The sequence below is a fragment of the Passer montanus genome, unplaced genomic scaffold (assembly GCF_014805655.1).
Source record: "Passer montanus isolate IOZ18808 unplaced genomic scaffold, ASM1480565v1 scaffold120, whole genome shotgun sequence".
NCBI classification, from domain to species: domain Eukaryota; kingdom Metazoa; phylum Chordata; class Aves; order Passeriformes; family Passeridae; genus Passer; species Passer montanus.
In genome coordinates this window covers 74543-95753 of record NW_024358723.1, presented here as the reverse complement: position 1 = coordinate 95753, position 21211 = coordinate 74543, and the positions used below count along the sequence as shown (strand labels likewise).

The following is a 21211-nucleotide window of genomic DNA, read 5'->3' as shown; positions in this document are numbered from 1 at the left end:
GATCTGCAGGCAGCAAGGGAGACTAGCTCAGTTTCCCTAAGAGCAACAAGCTTGCTCTGCTTTTGTCTTCTATTTCTTCAGCAAAAATCCCATTTTTCTCCTTGCTGAAAGCCCCCAGGGCTGCTCAGTGGTTCTGCCCTTCCTTCCACCCCACCAGCACCCCACGAGCTGTGTGTGCTCCCTTCTGATCCCAGCTGGCAGCCAGCTGGATGCTGCTGTGAAAAACCCTCACATGGCTTGGAAAAGAGAGATTTTCATCTGGGAGCAAGGAAAAGGGATTCCAGCGAGCGTGGAAAATCCAAAGAAGGGTTTTGTGCCTGGCTGTGGGGCAGCAGACGTGCTGGTGGGGCTGATCCCTTCCTCCACAGCTGCAGCTCCCCACTCCCACCTCGGAGCCAGCCTTGCCACTCTCCACCTGCACGTCAGGAATAAACCAATTTTCCACAAAGGATTAAGTGCCTGGTGTGACAAATGTACTTAAAGCCAGGCAGGGAGATCCCCCTGCAGCCTGCAAGGGAGTGTTTTAATATTGTGAGTGGGTGTGGGGGCAATGCTGTGGGGCTGCTGTGCATCCCTGGCTCTGGAAGGACACCCACACTGCTCCCTGCCCTGCCAGGCCTGAATCCTGTGCTTATGGCACTGTGCAGTCAAGCACAGCTCTCAGGAGCAGTGTTTTGCTCTAAATGGGTCCAATAGAAACATCTGAGCTTCCCTTTTGTGCCACATCACCCCAAATTTAAACACCTCTCTTCCCAGAGAGAAGCAGACACAACTTCCCAAGGACCTGTCCTGGAAAACACAGGAAGAGGAAACACTTCTTATCTCTATTCACTGCTCCTCTTGTTTTTGCACATGTGGAATGTGTCAGGAAGATTGTTTACCTGAAGGGGTTTGGTAATTGGATGCTGGTGATGGTTGTTTGTATTAATTAACCAATCACTCCAAGCTGTGTCCTGGCTGCTCGTGGGTTTTTCTTTAGTACAGTATTAATGAAATATTGTATAGCTTAATAAAACAATTGTTCAGCATTCTGAATCACGGAGTCAGACCCCAATCTTTCCCAGAGCTGGGGTCTCCCTGCACTCAGTACTCCCCCTGTGCCCCCCCAGAGAACATTCCCTGCTCAGGGAAAGGCTCAGAGGGAAGCCCTGGCTGTGCTGGAGGCTGTGGCACAGCTTTCCCCCTGGGGTCAGCGCTGCTGCTGCTGCAGGGGGGGCTCAGGGCGGGCAGGGGGCTGAGCTGGGCTGTGCTGGGCTGTGTCCATGCCATTCCTTACCCTCGGAGGTCTGCAGCACCAGGGTCTTGCTGTAGGGGCTCACTCCTGACTTGTTGAAGGCCTTGACCCGGGCGCTGTAGGTGCTGTTGAAGTGCAGCCCATCCACTGTGCACATGGTCTCCTTGCCCACGTACACCTCCTGCAAGGCAAGGAACACCTCCTGTGGGTGCCAGGGCTGGGGAACAGCCTGGCACAACTTGGGGGGCATGGCATCCCCCCTGCCCTGCTCCCTGGGGCGCTGGGGAAGGCTAATGGGGTTTGCTCCTTGGGTGCAGCACCAGCAGGAGATCAGGGGGGTTCTGCCTCTCTGCTCTGCTCAGCTGGGATCCCACGTGGAGTTCTGTCCCAAACCTGGGGTCCAACATCAGGAGGAGCTGCTGGAGGGAGTGCAGAGGAGGCCCTGGAGCTGCTGCAAGGCTGGGAGAGCTTGGAATGTTCCCCTGGAGAGGAGAAGGCTCCAGGGAGAGCTCAGAGCCCCTGGCAGGGCCTGAAGGGGCTCCAGGAGAGCTGCAGAGGGACTGGGGACAAGGATGGAGGGACAGGACACAGGGAATGGCTCCCACTGCCAGAGGGCAGGGATGGGTGGGAGATTGGGGATGAACTGACTGTGCTCTCCCCACACCCAGCCTGCTGCTGCCTTCTCTCCAGGTCCCACCCACGTCACCTCTCCTTTGCCTCAACTCTGCTCTGGCAGTGCCTGAGCTCACTGTGGATAAATTCAGAGTGCAGTGGGCTGCTCCTGTGCCTGCTCTCCGTGGATGTGAACACGCCAGGATAATTATTGGCGTGTTGGATCAGAGAAAAATCATATTTTAATTGTGTAATTACAGCAATTTAAAAGCCCTCAGGCCTTGCTGGCAGCTGGCAAACCATGAGGCTTTCAAGGCAATTAACATACCTTGCATGAAATATTCAGCAACCTAAAAACATGGACCTTCATGGAATGGTTTGGGTTGGAAGGGACCTTAAAAACCATCCTGTTCCATCTCTTGCCATGGCAGGGACACCTCCCACTGTCCCAGGCTGCTCCAAGCCTCATCCAGCCTGGCCTTGGGCACTGCCAGGGATCCAGGGGCAGCTCCTCTGGGTAACAAGAACTTCAAACTTGTTCTTGGAGTTTCCAAGTCAACGTGGCCACTGGAAAGGCATTTGCACCCCCTCAAATCCTCCTGTAGCCCAAAACCCCACAGCTTGTCTGCACCATCTGCTTCCTTGGGCAACCCAGCAGGGAAGAGGAGACTTGGGAAAAAAAAAATTAAAAAAAAGAAAAAAAAAATAAAAAGAGAAAAAAAAAAAGAGGACAAATGCTCAAATTGGGAATCCCTGTAGGAGAACACCCCTCTGCAGCTCTTACCCTGAACTGGCCCCCGTTGCCATCGTCCAGCTCCAGGATGTACCCCTCCACCTGCACGGTGGACAGAGGGGGCTGCTTCCAGGACAGGGTGGCGCTGTTGTTGTGGGTGCAGCACTCCTCCAGCTGCAGGATCGGCGGGGCCGGCACTGGGGACGAGACTAATCACCAATCAGTGCAATTAGTGCAACCCTGCGGGATGCAGCCTGCGCTCGCTGCCTGCCTGGGGAGGCAGCTCCGGGCAGCACAGGAAGCACAAAGGAGTTTTCTCCCACCAGCCTGGTGAAGCTTTTCTGCTTTATTCCCATTTTCTAATTAATCTTGGATAATTATGGCAGCACAGTGTGTCTGCTTGGAGCTGCCTGGACCTTTCATGCAGCCAGTCCCAAACCTGGGACAATTCTCCCGCAGCTTCTGCAGAACTCTGGGTCTGGATTTACCTACAGCCCTGCTTTTCCCTTCAATAAATCCACTGCAACAAAACTGGGGGGCTGAGTACCCCCTCTGGCTGCCATCAGCTGCACAGGGGACAGAAAGGACTGCCAGGGATTTTCCTGCTGTGTTTGGGCATCTCCACGTGTCCCACAGCCCACTCCTGCTCTGAAAAGCACAGGGACACATCTCTCAAAGAGCTGCTCGCCCACCATCCTCATCCTCACTGCCCAAAGTGACAAGAGCCAGTGGAAGCAGACATGGAGAAGCCAGACAAGATGGGGAGGAGCCATGGATGCCTGGGAAAAAGCTGGATTTGCCCAGCATTCACCCTCTGTGGCTGCTCCACCTCCTGGGCTGGATCCTCCAGGCTGGCACTGGGTGTGGGATGCCTTGGGGTTGCTCACTGCTCTTTACTGAGACCTCAGGTGCTGCCCTCCCTCCCCTGGTGCTGTGACACAGATTTGGGATGCAAACCCAACCTTCTGCAAGTCTACAAAACCAACAACTGATTTCCACAGCCAGGGTGAGCTGGGATGAGGGATTTGATAAGAGGAGGGTGGGCGGCTGAACCAGCAGCAATTTGCTCTTATTAATTAAAAATAACCCTCTGGGCTAAATTGCAGGAAGGGAGGGCAGGAACACAGGAATGTGAAACAGCAATCCAGCCCTCCCTGGGTTTGCTATCCAGAAATATTCCTGACATTTCAGATGAACAGCCTGGCTAAGGAAGAGCGAGCACGGGCAGCTCCTCACTGCCACCATCAGCTGAGGATGCTCCCCGTGGTGACACAGGAGAGTGTGGCCAACATCCCTCCTGTCCCTGGCCACTGGGACACCCTGGTGAGTGCAGGCAGCTCCTGGGACAGCAATTCCAGCCGTGGTGGGGGTGAAGAGCAGTGCCAGACCTGCAGCTGGTGGCTGTTCCTCCAGGCAGCTGAAGGTGCAGCCCAGGTTCAGGGTCCTCCTGTGCTGAGCCTCCCTGTGTCACAGCCCCTCTGCACCTCTGTCAGCTTCCCTGGGCTTGCCAAACCCCAAATTCCTCATGGGCTGCAGCAGCCCTTGGTGGGACAGGAGAAGGAGCACAGAGGGGATGGGGAACAGCAAGGAAATAGAGAAAAATACAACTAGAATAGAATAAAATGACATGGAATGGAATAGAAATTAAAAATGATGATCTAAACCAACAGGGAGGTGAGGAAAGAGAGGGCAGAGCCCAGGCCAGGTGACCTGGCTGTGTTTGCAGGGACATCTGCTGTGTGACAGATGCTGCTCAGCACTGAGCCAGCACAGGGATGTGAGGAGAGGTTTGGGAAAAGCCTTGTGCTGCTCTCAAAGGAGAGGTCCCAACCTGCAGAGCACTTCTCAATGCACTAATAACTTTGTCAGAGCACTTTTCAATGCAGTAATACATTTTTAATGCAGCAGGAGTGCTTTTCCAGGCAAAGCCAACCCCCTGGCACCCTGCTCTGGCACACAGATGCCCAGGGATCCAAGGCAGGGAGGCAGATGGTTTGCCCAGGGATGCAAAACCCACAGGGACGGGCATAGCTCTGGGCCTGGGGTGCCCAGTATTGCTGGGAGGTTGTTGGATTAGGCCCTTTTCTGACCTAGAGATGGGGCAGCTGAGAGGTGTTTTAAAACTTTTATTCAATTTTCAGTCTCATGTGAAGAGTGAGACAATACAGATGTTATAATTCACACCATCACAATCAGAAGACAACTATTTCCTAATTACAATACATTTTAAGTGTTTCTTGGCCTATCAGCCTTTGTCACACCATGCTGTAAATGCCTTAAAGCCAATTATCTAAAATTACCCCTCATGAGTCCTACTACAATGCATCTTTCATCATTCTATTTCTCCAAAGTACTTAGTTTAATTTGCAAAGACATCCTTTGAAACTTGTTTTCAGTTCTATTTTTCTCTTAATAATTTGTTTGTCTTACTCTACAGCATTTCTAAGTCAGCATTCCTTATCTCAAAGTTTCCACACAGATGCACTCTACATCAGCCTTCTGTTAAGCTTTGAGAATTCTCTACAAATTAATTTCTCACAGGAGGTGAGAAACTCTCCTTTTCTGCCCCTCCCCAGGGATGAGCTGCCTGGCAGCTCCCAGCAGGAGCAGGGCTGAGCTTTGGGAAGTGTCCTGGATTGCCAAGCAAATTGTATTCTATCTGCCATCTGTATGGCAGCTCTCTTCTGTTAATTGGGCAGTTTTTCCTTTATCTCTTCCACACCCACTCCTCCACCCCAGCTTTACAGAGATGGGCCAGCTAGGAGGCGTTTTACAAGATTTTATTCCATTACCAGTCTCGTAGAAGGGTGAGACACAAGAGGTGTAAAACTCAATGCCATTCTATTAGAAGCCAACCTATTACCTTATAAATGTTTTAAAACCTATTAGCTTTTGCCACACAATGCTGCTAATACTTCTCCCCAATACTTCACCTAATTATTTTCCCCACAATGCATCTTTCACTGTTCTAATTCTCCAAAATATCTGGTCTTTTTGCAAGGCTGTAGTTTGAAAACTTGTCTCCAGTTCAGTCTCTCTCTCAGCAATGTAATCTCCATTCCATGGCCTTCCTAAGTCTCAGAGTTCCTTGTCTCAGAGTTTGCATACACGTGTACAAGGCTGTGTGAGCTTTTAGTCAGGCTTGGAGAATCCTTTACAATTCCATTTCTCACACCAAGGGGAGCCCAGGAATGCCTGGTCTGTTGGTGTCTCAGTGGAGAGCCACGAGCACATTGTGATCCCTGCTGCAGAGATGCAGCCTCCTCTCCCTGCTGCATCCCTCTCCTCCAGAAATGTCCCTGCCCTGCCCCTGCTCCTGCCCTGCTGTGAACATGGAGGTGGCCAGAGGCAGATCCTTGATGTTATGGGGCCGTCCCCCCTGGAACAGCCCCAGCCCTGCTGCATCCCCCAGACCCCAGACTGACCTGCAGGAAGCCGCTGGGGTCGTTCTCCTTGATGACCTCCAGGCAATATTCCATCAGCCCCGTGGTCTGGCGCAGCTTCACCGTGCAGTGCGAGATCTGGTCCCGCACCACCTGCAGGGGACAAGGACAGCAGGGTCACACGGAGAGGCAGGACTGCCCAAGACTCGCACACTGAGCTCCAGACCCTTCAGAACCCGGGGAACTCTTGGGTTGCAGTGGTTGTGATGACCCCTGAGGTATCAGAAAGTCTCTTTTCTCCCAGCCCCATGACTGAAGAATAAGTCGAGATTTGTCGTTCTGCCTTTCAAGGTTGTTTATTTTCTCTTATCTCTTACATTTTTTCCCTGACCTGCTGAGATCTGTCCTGCAGGTCTGGCTGTGGCACACTGCCTGCCCTTGGGGTGGTGTTAACTTTTTATACTCAGAACTACGTGTACCTTATTTACAATAATTTCCCAATACCTGTCACCTATGTTGTACAGTCTGTCTCCACTCTGAACCAGTCCAGAAGTGTCACCATCACACAGAGGATGGAGGGCAAGAAGAAGAAGGAGAAGAAGGACAGGACAGGCCCAGATTCCTCCATCTTGCCTCTTGAACCCTCATTCTAAAACCCCAAAATTCTACTTTTTCACCCTGTGACAAATTAACTATCATTCTACTCAAACTCTTGTGGCCTGTACATCCTCACACAAAGCTGGTAATTGTCTCCATGGGTTAAAATCAAAGGCACAGTGTCTGTGACTCCGTGTCCAGGTCTCTGAGCCCCCTGCCAGGGTCTCAAATCACCCAGGGCAGCCAGAGGAATGTCCTGGGTCCCGACAGGGAACAACAGTGTAGAATCCCAGAAAGTTTTTAAGGTCCCTTCCAACCTAAATGAATCTTGTTCTACCCCCTGCCATGGCAGGGACACCTTGCACATCCCAGGTTGCTCCAAGCCCTGTCCAACCTGGCCTTGGGCACTGCCAGGGATGGGGAATCCACAATCTCTCTGGACAACCTGTTCTAACCAGCTTTGTTCAGCCCAAAATCATTAACACACATAATTATCCAAGCAGGAGGGCAGCTCCATGCCCTGCCTTTAATGAAGCCAGCTTCCAAAGGGCAGCTCTTGAGCTCCATGCCAAGCAGATGCCAACTTCCCCGGATGCACAGCTGCCCTATCCACCCTTGGCATGCAGCCAGGTTATGGGGCTGGCCCTGGGGCAGCTGCCCTGAGGATGAGGAGGGACCCTGGCAGCTGCTCTTTGCCAGAGGAATGGACACCACCTCTCCCAGCCCCATCCCTGAGGATCTGCTGGAGATGCTCCAGGGACCACGCTGCAGAACTCCCTCCTTGGCTCCACAGGCTGGGGATGAGCTCTGAGGGAGGGAAGCTCCAGGGAGAGGAATAAATAAATAAATCAATCCAAGCTCAGCCTGGGGCTGCCCAGCTCCACATTAAGGCACCTCTTGCACTCACAGCTCCTTCCCCAAGGGATCACATCCCAGCATCCCAGCAGAGCAGCACCAGAGTGAGGTCTGCAGGTGCCTGAGGGCCCTGCTGACCTTCCCTGAAGCACAGCAAGGAGGACAGGGTCCAGGCTGGATGCCACAAGGATTTATTTGAAGCTGGCTGCTCTTTAACACTGAATTCTGCAGGTCCAGGATTTCACTGGCACAGCAGCTCAGGAAGAGAGATTTTATTCTTGGATGCATGTGCTCAAACGCTCACAGAAGATTTTTTATTTTCTACTCCTGGAAGAGCTTTAAAAAGCTGTGCACAGCTCTCCACTGGCACTGAACAAAGCTGTGCAGCTCCGTGGAGTGCCACAGCGAGGATGAGCTGTGAGGATGAGCTTGGCAGCTGCAGCCAGATGGGGAAAGCTGCAATTAACAGGGATGAGCATTCCTGGGAGCTCAGTGCCTGCTGCTCCAGGGGCTCAGCAGGGCTGGGATGCCCACTCTGAGCACCCCCTGCCAGCACTCCTGTCTGAGGGTGGGCAGGGGAAAGGAAGCACAGTGAGGGAACCTGGCCTTCCAGCAGGGGTGACTCCTGCAGGGCCATCAGTGCCATCACGTGCTGGTTAATTAAAATTTAATCACCTCTACTTAATCACCTAGCAGGAAGAAAAAGCCTTGCAGCTTAGAAGCACAGATTCCTACAGGCTGGAAAAGCCCTCTAAGACCACCCAGGCCAACTGTCCCCCAGCACTGCCAAAGCCACCACTGACCTGCTGGAACCCTGGGAATGGCTGAGAATTCCAGACTTTCTGTGCTGACAGACTCTGACCCCCAAGAGAACACTGCATTGAGCTGAGGCTGTAGAAAAAGCTTCAAAAATTAAAGAATTGAACTGAGATTATGGGTGTGGAGTTTGAATAGAAGTGTGTAATATCACATAGTAAAAAACTTTGAGCTTAAAGTTTAAAAATGTAATAATATATATATAAAACAAGATAGAAGTTTTAAAGCAGAAGCTAATCCTTCTTCTTCATAAGTTTAGGTAACATTGTGTAATTAAATAAAAAAGTCCACATTGAGGAACATAGTAGTTAGTTATTGAGTTAAAGGTAAAAATAATTTAGGTGTCATTGCTTAATAAAACAGTTAATCCTTAAAAGGCCTTGTAGAGAGAGAGATACGACTCCATTTTTAATTTGTTAAACTACAGTACTGTAGAACTCAGGGTTTGTGAGACTGTAACATAGGTAAGAACTAATAAACATCTGAGTCCAAACAAGAAATTCCATCTGGCACTTTTAACCTCAGGCTTAACAAAAAAACCCCAAAAAACAAAAAACAAAAAAACCACAACCCAACAAAAAACCAAACCAAACAAGCAAAAAAAAAAAAAAAGGAAACCAAAACAAACAAAACAAAGCCAAAACAAAACCCAAAAAAACCCCAAAAACAAAACAAAAACCAAAAAATCCACACTGACCCATGTCCCCAGCACCACATGGATTTAAGATCCCTCCAGGCATGGAGACCCCTGAGCAGCTGTGCCAGGGCTGGACAAACCTTTCCATAAAGAAATTTTCCCCAATGCCCAATCCAAACCTTCCCCTGGTGCATCTTGAGGCTGTTCCTTTCATCCTGTCCCTGTTCCCTGGGGGATCTGTGTGAAATGCCATTACAGAATATCCAGAACAGCCCCAGATTTTTAGGGAGCAGCCATTCCTTGCTGCTTTCAGCATTCCCAGCCTGGTGCTTGCAGGCTGGGGAGAGGGAGGGGTGCAGGGTGGACAGGGCAGCAGAGGGAGCTCCCATATTGCTCCTCTGCACCTGGACATTGTCCAGAGCCTTGTGGAGGTGCTGGATGGCTCTGAGATGGAGCTGCACCTGCACCTGCTGGTTTTGGCCTCAAACACTGCTGCTGTCAGGGTGGGGAGTGTAGGAATGTGCTCCCTGTTGAGGGAGTGACAAAATTATCCTTGGTCTCCTTAAAAAAGGAAAAAAGCCCAAGGTTTCTCTCCTCAGTTAGGTAAAAAGACACCTCATAGGACCTTGGGGACTCCACCTCAAACTCAAGGATAGCCAATGGGACAGAAGCCAAAAAGTCCTGCCAAAGCAATTCACTAGAAAAAGAAGAGAACAAAGGAAATAATGGCTTTTGTGAGGTGTTTTACCAGGAGAAAGCCTCTTGCACCTGGCTCTGTTTTTCTCTGTAAAGAGCTTTGTTATTTTGCCTTTTATTAAAACTTTTCTGTCTTCAGCACTGCCACAGAAGCCATCCTGCTGATTTGATGCCATCTGAGGTGGCTGAGCTGTCTCAGGGTGACATAAATCTCCAAGAGCTTATGAGACCTGGCTTGAGGGGACTCCTGTATCAGGGGAGTTCATTCAGTGCCAGTTTCTGACACCTGAGTGCACTGAACAGCCCTGCTGGGGTGACTCACACAATTCCAGGATGGTTTGGGTTGGAAGGGATCTTTCAAAGCCATCCAGTGCCAGCCCTGCCATGGCAGGGACTGTTTACCCACAGGTGACTGTTTCACTGGGTTTCTGATGTGAATTGTTTTCACTCATTGGCCAATCAGTGCCAAGCTGTGCTGGACTCTGGAAAAAGTCATGAGTTTCATTAGTAGCTTTTTATCCTTCTGTAAGTATCCTTTCTGTATTCTTTAGTACAGTTTAGTTTAGTATTCTTTAATATAATGTAATATCATAAAATAATAAATTAGCCTTCTGAGAACATGGAGTCATCATTCCTTCCTTCACCAGGGCATCCCACAAATACAATATCCAGCCAGCAATTCCCAGTTCCCAATCTCCCACCCATCCCTGCCCTCTGGCAGTGGGAGCCATTCCCTGGCTCCTGTCCCTCCCTCCCTTGTCCCCACTCCCTCTCCAGCTCTCCTGGAGCCTCTTCAGGCCCTGCAAGGATAAAGCAGAGCCAACAGCTGGTCCTGGAGACCCCACTCCCACACTGACCCTCCTGAAAGAGGGCAAGCCCCTGGATTTCCCTTCTCAGTCCTCCAGGACAGGATCCAGGAGGAGCAAAGCAGCTTTTGGGCTTTGTGTGACCCCTCCTGCTCAGAGAGAGGGCTCAGGACATGTCTGCTCCTGGAAGGGCTTTTGCCCATGTGGATTTTGGGTCTCCCAGCTGCAGACCACGAGACAAACCAATCTGTGGGGTGCAATCCTGCTGTCAGAGCTCATCCTGGCTGCACCAACCGAGGCAGAGGCAGGTTTTGCATTCCCTGCCTGTGGGAAGGGGATCCCACGTGGAATGCCTGGAAAAGCCATGTCAACCCCTCTGTGGGGAAATGCACGTGCCACTGGGAAGGCAGCAAAGATGGGATTGCTGAAACAATCTTCTTATCTTCTTTGCAGCTTAAATCTCTGTCTGCTTTGCCCAGGATAATGAATTTGTGAAGCTCTCCCTGCTGGAGCTGGTGCTTTCCAAGGATTTCCAGCAGAATTGCCATCTGCTGCCTCCAGCCAGGCTCCAGCTCCAGGAAACAGCATTTGCTGGGTGAAGAGATAATAAAAGCTTTCTTCTTTTTCTATTAAGGTGGTCAAAGACCAGAAAAAAACCAGGCTCCTGCAGCAGAGACACTCCAAACTCCCAGGGCAGCCTTTTCCAGGTGAATCCAAAGCTGCAGCTCTGCCCCAGCCCTTCTCTAAGTCTGATCCCTTCAGGGATCCAGCATCACTCATCTGGAGGGCCAGGGCATAAAACAGCATTTTAATTTCACCATCTCTATAGCACAAAAGCCAAAAGTAGGAATCCACATTGCCTTTGCCAGCATCAAACTGCTTTTGAGGCAAAAAAAAAAGGATCTTTGGTTGGGATCTAGTGGGGCTTTGTGGCTTTAAAGGAGAAATGGGATGCACACAGGGCAGAAAGATTCAAGAGATAATAAAAGCTTTCTTCTTTTTCTATTAAGGTGGTCAAAGACCAGAAAAAAACCAGGCTCCTGCAGCAGAGACACTCCAAACTCCCAGGGCAGCCTTTTCCAGGTGAATCCAAAGCTGCAGCTCTGCCCCAGCCTTTCTCTAACTCTGATCCCCATCTGGAGAGCCAGGGCATAAAACAGCATTTTAATTTCACCATCTCTATAGCACAAAAGCCAAAAGTAGGAATCCACATTGCCTTTGCCAGCATCAAACTGCTTTTGAGGCAAAAAAAAGGATCTTTGGTTGGGATCTAGTGGGGCTTTGTGGCTTTAAAGGAGAAATGGGATGCACACAGGGCAGAAAGATTCCATCAGTCACCTTGATCAGTGAAATTAATGGTCTTAGAAATAAGACATGAACATCTTTCACACATTTGAAGGCCTGGTCTAAACCCAGTGGGGTCAGCAAAGCCAAAATATTTTCCATGTGGCATTAAGCCTCTTGAATCCTGTGATTCTTAAGCCACAGACTCCTGGGATTCTCCTCATGCAGGAGGGATTTCTACTCCCTGGGACCCCAGAAATGCAGAATTTGCTGATGCAGAGAGCTGGAAGGGAAATCTGGGGGCTCCTCAAGCCTTGCACTCGTGCCAGAGCCTGGCTGGGCTGAGGGGCAGCCTTGGGAGGCCAGGAAGGATTCCCAGGAAAACCTGGCACATCCACATGGGTTTTGAACACATCCAGGGTGGTGATCCCACTGCTGGCCTGGACAACCCTTTCCAAGAAATTTTCCCTCATATCCAACCTAAATCCCCCCTTGAAGCAACTTAAGGCTGGAGGCTGTTGTTGGCTCAGAGAAGAGACCCCAGCCTGGCTCTCCATGGCTCACATTTTGAGGGGATTTGGGAAGCTCCACACATTTTTTGTGGTTATTTTTTACCAAATACCATTTCCCCCCCTCTTTAAGTGCTAAATAAGGCAACAGCCAGAATCTGGCTGCTAATTCCAGCCTATAAAAAAGAGTTTTTGTGCACTCACAACACTTCACCACAACCTTAAAATAGGACAGTTCTTTCAAGAGCTTCTTCCCTGAGATGACATTAACTATAATTTACATCTTAATTTTAATACAGCTCCTAGAAGGCAATAACATCTCCACTTAAGTGTCCTCCTCCTCCTCCTTTTTTAAGTGCTTGGGTGGGTAACAGATTTCAAGGCTTCCCAGTGACTGGGATGAGTCCTGCTGGGAATGTCACTTGGAGGACACAGATGGAACGTCACACTCCTCACCCTGGGTCAGCTGCAGGGCCATGGGGATGGAAGGTGGTGCCCTGCACACCCAGATGGAAAAATCCCAGATGGAAAAATGCCCAGGACAGACCCTGGCGAGGTTTGGAGTGTGCAGAATCCCAGAGCCAGAGCTTTTTCCAGGTGGGTGTTTCCATGGTGACAATCCTGGCTGGAGCCCTGCAGAAGGAGCAGCATTTCACCTCTGGAGAGGCAGGGCCATGGACAGGAAGCCTTGGGGAGTGTTTTCTGCCATCTGCTCTCCTGGGAACGTGGCAAATGCTGTCTGCCTGGAGAAATCATGGAGCAAAGGCACCCCCATGGCCTGAAGGCTGGAAAAAGACTGGAATGGTCCACAGTGCTGCTGAGAGCTCCAGGAGGAGCACCCAGAGCTCAGCCTGTGTGTGTGGTGGGCTGAGGAGAGATTTTTCCCAGGGACAACCCTCCAGGGAAGCCTCTGTGTGCCCTGCACAACCTGCCCGTGCTGGAGGACATCATCCCTCAGGAAAGACCCCACTGCTCCCCTGAGAACCAGGCCCAGCAGTGGGAAGGACACCCAGGGAGGGCTGTCCTGGCCCCAGGGCTCCTCCAGGTGCTGGTTTTTAAAGCCCAGCTCTTCAGTCTTGGATCCAGCCACAGTGGGAGGCTGCAGAAGGACAGGGAGATGTCCCTCCAAGCTGGTGTCCTCACAAGCCTCTCCCTGCTCTGCAGCAATTAGTGCTGGCCCAGAGTCAGGCCTGGATCTGTGCCACACATGGAATGTGTGTCAGGGCAAAGCAGGGCATCCCAAAGCCAAACCGACCCCACATCCAGGAGCCAGCCACACAGGGATGGGAACTGGGGCTGGGAACGTGTCCTGAGAGCTGCCCGTGGCCCTGTGCCAGGGCTTGGCTCTGTCCCCCTGTGCCTCTCCTCCTCCCTGCATCCCACGGTGCCAGGATGGCCAAAATCCCACTGGGCAGGAGCAGCAGCCCAGGGAGACTCCAGGACAGGAGCCAGGACACTGTGGCTCCGTGCTGGCTGCTGGAGACACCAGCTGGGCCCTGGAAGGGCTCCCTGGCACTGCCAGGGCTCACTGGACACTCATCTCTCCAAGGGGGAAATGCTCCAGGATGGGGCAGTGACAAGTGGACACCCAGGACAGGCCTCCTGTGGGAAAGGGTGATGGTGCCAGCAGTGCCAAAGTGTCCTGTGCTGAGGGGAACATGGGCCAGGACAAACCCCAGAGCCCTGCAGGACTCACCCTGGCCCCAGCTCCAGGGAAGCACAGGGCAGGAGGTGACCTCCTGCTTATCTGCAGGTGGAAATGGCCCAGGGTCATCTCAGAGTGAGTGCCAACCACTGCAGCCTCACCCACTCCAGGGGGAAGTTCAGATGAGGCCATGAGGAAGGAATTGCTGGCTGGAGGGTGGGCAGGCCCTGGCACAGGGTGCCCTGGATCCCTGGCAGTGCCCAAGGCCAGGCTGGACAGGGCTTGGAGCAGCCTGGGACAGTGGGAGGTGTCCCTGCCATGGCAGGGGTGGCACTGGGTGGGATTTGAGGTCCCTTCCAACCCAAACCATTCCATAATTCTGATTCCACCTGCATGAGGCTCAGGTGCCACATCTGCCAGGGCACCAGAGAGCCCTTCCTGCCCTTCCCACAGCACGTGCAGCTGAGGAGCTCCAGGGAGGGAGGCTCCAGGCCCAGTTTAAGAGTCCAGTCACAAACCCAGGGGCTGTTTCTTGTTTTAAGGACCAGGCCTGGCCAGTGACAAAGCCCAGCTGGTAACGAGGGTGGATGGGGGTGGGACAGAGGCCGTGGGACAGGAGCAAACAGTGGGATGGAGATCCATGGATTCCTTTTTAATGGTGCCACAGGGGTCGTTTTTGCATTTTTCTGCCCCCAGGAATCCACAGTATTGGATGTGGGATTTGTATGGCCTGGGATGGTGGAAAATGTGGAGGTGGTGATGCCTTGAGAAGCTGTCCTAGAACACAGGCTGGGTGGAGTTAAAGTAGGGATTTATTGCAAGGATCTCCTCCATGGATCCACCTTGGGCAGCACCAGAGCCCAGCCAGGGCTGCCCCCAGGATGAACCCAAATGGTCCCAAAATGCACGAGCGCTGCCGGGGTCTCTCCCTGGGCTCAGCTCTGCTCCATGTGCACATTGCAGTTCAGTGTCCAATCCCACTGCAGCCCCTGCAGTCCCATCCTGCTTGTTTCTTTGGGAGAGCACCCACCCAACCAAGCTTGGGAGGAGGAAGAGGGGATGGCTCATCCTGGTGGGAAGGGGCAGTTTCTCATCCTGCAGACTCAGTACCTGGATTTGCTGCACCATGTTGCGGAGCTGGACCAGGAATTCCTTTGCCTCCTTGGCTCTGTCTGACAATCCATTCAGGGCCTGGGAGAGCTGGCTCTGCAGGGGAAACAAACAGCAAGGTCATTTCCATGTCCAGGACTCATCCATCCCCCAACACAAACACAACTGACTCCACACAGGTCCCTCTCAAGCACCCTCAGTCATGGAACTAACAGGCAGAAACAGCTTGTGACAATCAGGAAAATCCGTGGAAACAACAGAAAAACAAAAGCAACAACTTCAGCCACCTGCACAGACCTTGCCCTGCTAACAGGCAAGCTGTGGAAATGTGGGCAGCTTCTCCCACCTCACCCACATCAGAGCCCCTGCAATGCAGCTGATGGACTGGACACCCACAAGATATCAGAGACCAGATGAAGATTTAATTTCATCTGAAATGAGCCCATCTCAATGGTTTTCACCAAAGAGATAGGATTGTGTGGGGTTTGGGCTCAGAACCAGCATCCCACCAAGGTGTGCCTGAGTGCAAGGAGAGGAAGAGGAGGGTTAACCATCATACCCTGGCTTTGGGAAGCAGATATTCAAGATATTCAGTGTCCACCTCGTCCACAGGTTTCCCTGGGTGATCAGGGACAAGCCACATCCACCCTGGCTCTCACAGTGAGCCACTTGCTCCCTCCCCTGGATCTGTGTCCTCCAGGGAATCACCAAAAATCCTGTAGGATCACCAAAAATCTGCTGGGAACACAGGTCAGGCCACCCCAGTCAGACTGAAAATCACCCAAAGCCTCCTGGAAGTGAAGGTTGGGGGAAATGGATTTATTTAAGAAAATTCTTAAAGCTTGACAGAAAGTTTATATAGTGTGCAACTGTATGGAAAGTTTGAGATCAGAAATGCTGATTTAGAAATGTTATGGAATAGGATAGAGATTGTTGAGAGAGAAATTGAACCTGAAACAAGTTTTAAAGGATGGCTTTGCTAAAAAAGACTAGATACTTTGGAGAAACAGAACTGTGGGAGATGTATTGTAGTAGGACTCATGAGGGGTAATTTTAGATGATTGGCTTTAAGGCATTTACAGCATGGTATGGCAAAGGCTGATAGGCCAAGAAACACTTGAAATGTATTGTAATTAGGAAAGAGTTGGCTTCTGATTGTGATGGTGTGAATTATAACATCTGTATTGTCTCACCCTTCACATGAGCCTGAAAATGGAATAACAGTTTTAAAACACCTCTCAGTTGCCCCATCTCTAGGTCAGAAAAAAACCATAATCCAACAGAAGGTCAAGGTCTCCCTGCAAAATACTGACTGCTCCTTCTCCCTTTGGAGTGGGAACACTCCCACAGCCCTGGCCCTGAGCAGCAGAACGTGGTAATAACAATCATTATGTTCATCAAATGCTTTTTCCTTTTCATTTCCACGGCTCTTTCTGAACACTCACCCGGGAATCTTCCCAGTCTCCCCCTTCTGCCATCACAGCAGAGTGTGGATTATGTCAAGAGCTGGCCAAATCACCCTCAGCAATTTCCCTCTGGGAGACATTTTGCCTCTTTTGTGGGCTGCAAATTGGCTGCCAACACCCCGTGGGTTTTGGGGGGTGATCTTTCTTTGAGGCAGACACAGAAAGGTGTTGGGAAGGTGGTTGATTTGTCCCCAAATCTCCAAAAATCGACTGTGCCCATCCTTGCAGGGATGAGGATGTGGGCACTGGGCTGGCACCCCTTCCCAGCAGTGCTGTGCCCCCCTGGATGCCAGTGTGGGAGAGGGGAGAAGGGAAGAGATTCCAGCTCTTTCTGGGCTGAAATAAAGAGTAAAACCCAGCATTGAGCCGTGGCAACCCTTTAATGGCCCAGAAATAATGGCCCAGAAAATGACCTCGCTGCTGCTTCCCCGGGAGACTTTAATCTCACCCGAGTGCTTCCTGCATTTCCTTTGTAATTTATCCTTAGGATGTGGAGCTAATCAGGGAATGCATCTCTAATAAAAACGGGATTGCTAAATCAGCTCTGCAGGTCCCCCCATCCCTCCTCCCTCCAGGCAAGGTCAGGGACCAGCAGGGCCAGCCCAGCCCTGCCTCTTCCAAAGCCTCCATCACCTTCCTCAGCCCTCCCGGGCTTGGGAGGATGCCCCAAGCCCAGCAAGGTGTTTTGCTGAGAGCTGTGTTGCTGCAGAGCCCAGGTCCCTGGTAACACCGGCAATTAATGGAAAAAATCAGCAGGGGGTGGTTGTGTTTACAAGCTCCTCATTAAAATTGCAGCATGTTGGGTTGTTATTTTTTTTTTCCCTTTAATGTCTTTAAAAGGCTGTTTTTTTTTCTCTCTCCCATTAACATGAATTTCATAAAGGGTATCTTTAGATCAACATAATTCTTTGAGGCTTTCCTGATGGGAAAGCTTTTTAAAACTGGGCTTAAAAATTAATAAGAGCTCTGTGGTGCCTGTGTGTGCTGTCCATGGAGGTTCCCTCACCCCAGGCACCCCCAGCCTTGCAGCACAATGGCTCCAAGCTTGGAGCCTCCACAAAAAAATGGTCCATCAGCTCAGAGCATCCCTGCCTGTGGGCTCACTCCACCCCTGTCTCAGCTCAGCCCTTCCCTCTGCTCCAGACATTCCTGATGCCTCCAGTGCAAGTGAGGGAAGAGCATTATCTAGTCTGAAAAGTGGAATTTTTCCAGAATTTTAAGGCTAGTTCCTAAACACGGGTGGGCACAGGAGCTCCAAGGTTTGGCTTTTCACCAGCAGGAGCTTCATTCCCATCTCCAGATGGGTCTCCCTTGGGAAGCCATTCCCCCTTGTCCTGTCACTTCATCCCTTGTCCCACATCCCTCTCCTGGAGCCCCTTTAGGCACTGGAGTCCTCCAAAGAGGAATATTGTGTGATATATTCAAATAACTGTGAATATTTCTGACACGCTGCAGCGACCTGGAATGCTGCACTTTGCATCTCCACGTGACAACAAAATCCTTGTGGCTTTTTGGGGTCGGGAACCCTCTCTGGGGACACCATCCCTGGGATCACCCACTGGGCAGCTGCCATGTGCTGGAGTGGAGCTGAGCCCAGCCCTCAACCAGCACAGGCAGGGAAATTAATGAGTGTGAAATGAAGAAAAATCCCATTTAGCGGTGCCTTAAAATCAAGGGGATTTATCCTTTGTGGAAAGCTGCTTCTTTTTTCAATGCTCTCAGTCCAAGGCAGTAAGAAGAGACCTCTGTGATTCACATTAGCATTAATGGGAGCGAAGCATTTAAATCCTTCTGTCCCCAGAGCACTCAGGAGAGAATCTGTCCCCTCTTTGTGCTCACTAATAGCTCCATAACCCTCCTCCTTCCCAGGCACGGCTGACAAAGGCATTTCTGTCACTCTCTGATTCTGCCTTGTCCCAGCACAAGCATGGGAGCAGAAGGCTGAGTGTGGCATTCACATCCTCTGAAAAAATCCCTTCGCCCAGGATTTTTCTCCTGGGAAGCTGAGAAGCCTCAGAGAAAAGGAAAACAATTCTGATCTCATTTGCTTCTCCTGTGTGGAATGTGTTTGGAGATTGTTTACCCACAGGTGATTGTTTCAGGGGATTCTGCTGAGTTGTTTTCACTCTTTGGCCAATCAGTGCCAAGCTGTGTCAGACTGTGGAAAGAGTCACGAGTTTTTATTATTACATTTTTAGCATTCTGTAAATATCCTTTCTGTATTCTTTGGTATAGTTTAGTATAATATTCTTTAATATAATATAGTATAATAAAATAATAAATTGGCCTTCTGAGAACACGGAGTCAGATTCATCATCCCTGCCTTTGCTGGGGCATTCCCCGCAAACACAACAGCTGAGGGCTCAGGAGAGCTGAGCAGGCTCCAAGAAACAGAGAAAAGCATCATTTGAACTCTGCATCAGCCCATGGAGTCACATTCATCATCCCTGCCTTTGTTGGGGCATTCCCCGCAAACACAACAGCTGAGGGCTCAGGAGAGCTGAGCAGGCTCCAAGAAACAGAGAAAAGCATCATTTGAACTCTGCATCAGCAGGAGTGCTCTGGTTTTCCTCCTCCACAGCCCAGCTGGCAGTGATGGAGCTCATGCACGCTGATTTGGAGGTGAGGAGGGAGCTGGGCTGGATGATTTTGGAGGCACTGGGTGCTGGAGGGGTGGGACGGCTCCATCTGGACAAGCCTCACTTCACTGCTGTTAGACAGGGGTGAGGAACTTGGTCCCATTTCAAACCCAGCTTGTTTGCAGGCTCTGGCACCAGGCAGGATTAAAAAAATCACAGATTTGTTGGAGTTGGAAAAGCCCCCTGAGATCGTGGAGTCCAGCTGTTCGTTGTGGAGTCCAAGGCCACCACTGGCCATGTCCCCAGGTGCCACATCCACGTGGCTTTTAAATCCCTCCAGGGATGGGGACTCCACCCCTGCCCTGGGAAGCTTTTTCCAGTGCCTAACCACCCTTTCCAGGAAGAAATTTTCTGAAATATCCAACCTGAACCCACCCTGGAGGAGCCTGAGATGGTTTCTCCTTGCCCTGTCCCTGTTCCCTGGAGCACAGCCCGACCCCCCGGCTGTCCCCTCCTGGCAGGAGCTGTGCAGATCCACAAGGGCCCCCTGAGCCTCCTTTGCTCCAGGCTCAGCCCCTTCCCAGCTCCCTCAGGAATTCTCCAGCCCCTTCCCAGCTCCCTCAGCCTCTCCTGGGGCTCCAGCCCCTTCCCAGCTCTGTTCCCTTCCCTGGACACGCTCCAGCCCCTCAGAGTCCTTCCAGCCAGGTCACCTCCCACCACCCTGAGCTGCCCTGGCCCAGCCTGAGATGGTTTCTCCTTGTCCTGTCCCTGTTCCCTGGAGCACAGCCCGACCCCCCGGCTGTCCCCTCCTGGCAGGAGCTGTGCAGAGCCACAAGGGCCCCTGAGCCTCCTTTGCTCCAGGCTCAGCCCCTTCCCAGCTCCCTCAGCCTCTCCTGGGGCTCCAGCCCCTTCCCAGCTCTGTTCCCTTCCCTGGACACGCTCCAGCCCCTCAGAGTCCTTCCAGCCAGGTCACCTCCCAGCCAGCTCCTCCACTGGAGCATCCCTCTGGAAGCACAAGAGGAGAGGAACACCATGGCAGAGCTGTTCTGCTCCTGCCCTCCAAAGGCTCAGGAGCTCTCACAGATGCTGGAGCTGAACTCATGTGAGTCTTGCTTTTAATTAAGGCACAGGACCTGCAGCCTTCGAATCCTGAGGCCAGCCCCCTGTACGTGATGGCTGCCTAATTAAAATGGGATGTTTAATTAAAACTCGCATTCAGTCAGGAAGTTGATGAAGCTAAACTGCTGCTAATTGGCTTTTGGCTCCAGTGCCTGATTTTTGGATTCAAGGCTGCCTCTGGAAAGAAACCAGGAGCTGCAGCCTGGGCTGATCCTGCCCCTTGAGACTTGGGGGGTCACAGTGCCATGTCCTGGGACCCTGCAGGGGCCTGGCCTTGGGCACTGCCAGGGATCCAGGGCAGCCACAGCTGCTCTGGCAATTCCATTCCAGCCAGCAATTCCCAATCTCCCGCCCATCTCTGGCAGTGGGAGCCATTCCCTGTGTCCTGTCCCTCCAGGCCTTGTCCCCAGTCCCTCTCCAGCCCGGATGGGGCTTGCAGCAGCCTGGACTAGGTGGGAGTGGATGGAATGAGATGGTCCTGAACATCCCTTCCAACCCTTCCAAACCACTCCTGGATGCTGTGATTCTGCAATCTCAGCTGTAAATATCTGTAACTGAGCCAGAGGAGGTGACAGGAGCAGGGTCTGAACTGTCCCCCTGCCAAACTCCACCATTCTGCTGCTGAGCTTTTGACCCGGCTCCAGCTCAGGCTTCCCTGGATTTCCACAAGAAGATGTGACCCCAGTGTGGCATTCACATTCTCTGAAAAATCCCTTCACCCAGGATTTCTCTCCTGGGAAGCTGAGAGGCCTCAGAGAAAAAGGAAAACAATAATTATCTGATTTGCTTCTCCTGTGTTTTGCTGCTTTGCAATGTGGTTGGAGATTGTTTATCCAAAGGGGATTCTTTCGTTGGTTTCATGTGAATTGTTTTGACTCCATGACCAATCAGGGTCAAGCTGTATCAAGGCTCTGGAAAGAGTTTTCATTATTATCTTTTTAGCCTTCTGTCTGTATCCTTTCTGTATTCTTTAGTATAGTTTAGTATTCTTTAATATAATAAAATAATAAATTTGCCTTCTAAGAACATGGAGTCAGATGATCATTCCTTCCTGCCACGGGGCACCCCACAAATACAATATCCCAGCCTGCCAGAAAGCTGAAAATCAAACAAAAAACCAAGGATCAAGT

At 51.3% G+C, this 21211-nt stretch overlaps 1 protein-coding gene across 1 annotated transcript in view; it reads right to left on the bottom strand.

Annotated features, from left to right (window-relative positions):
• Positions 1-21211, bottom strand: part of TRIM9 (tripartite motif containing 9) — a 61770-nt gene that overhangs the window by 12994 nt on the left and 27565 nt on the right. Inside the window, exons 2-6 of the mRNA XM_039698110.1 lie at positions 14918-15013; positions 6005-6115; positions 5372-5420; positions 2631-2788; positions 1277-1415 (exon numbers count right to left, since the gene is read on the bottom strand). Of these exons, the coding sequence (XP_039554044.1) occupies positions 1277-1415; positions 2631-2788; positions 5372-5420; positions 6005-6115; positions 14918-15013 (553 nt within the window). The remainder of the gene's footprint in view (positions 1-1276; positions 1416-2630; positions 2789-5371; positions 5421-6004; positions 6116-14917; positions 15014-21211) is intronic.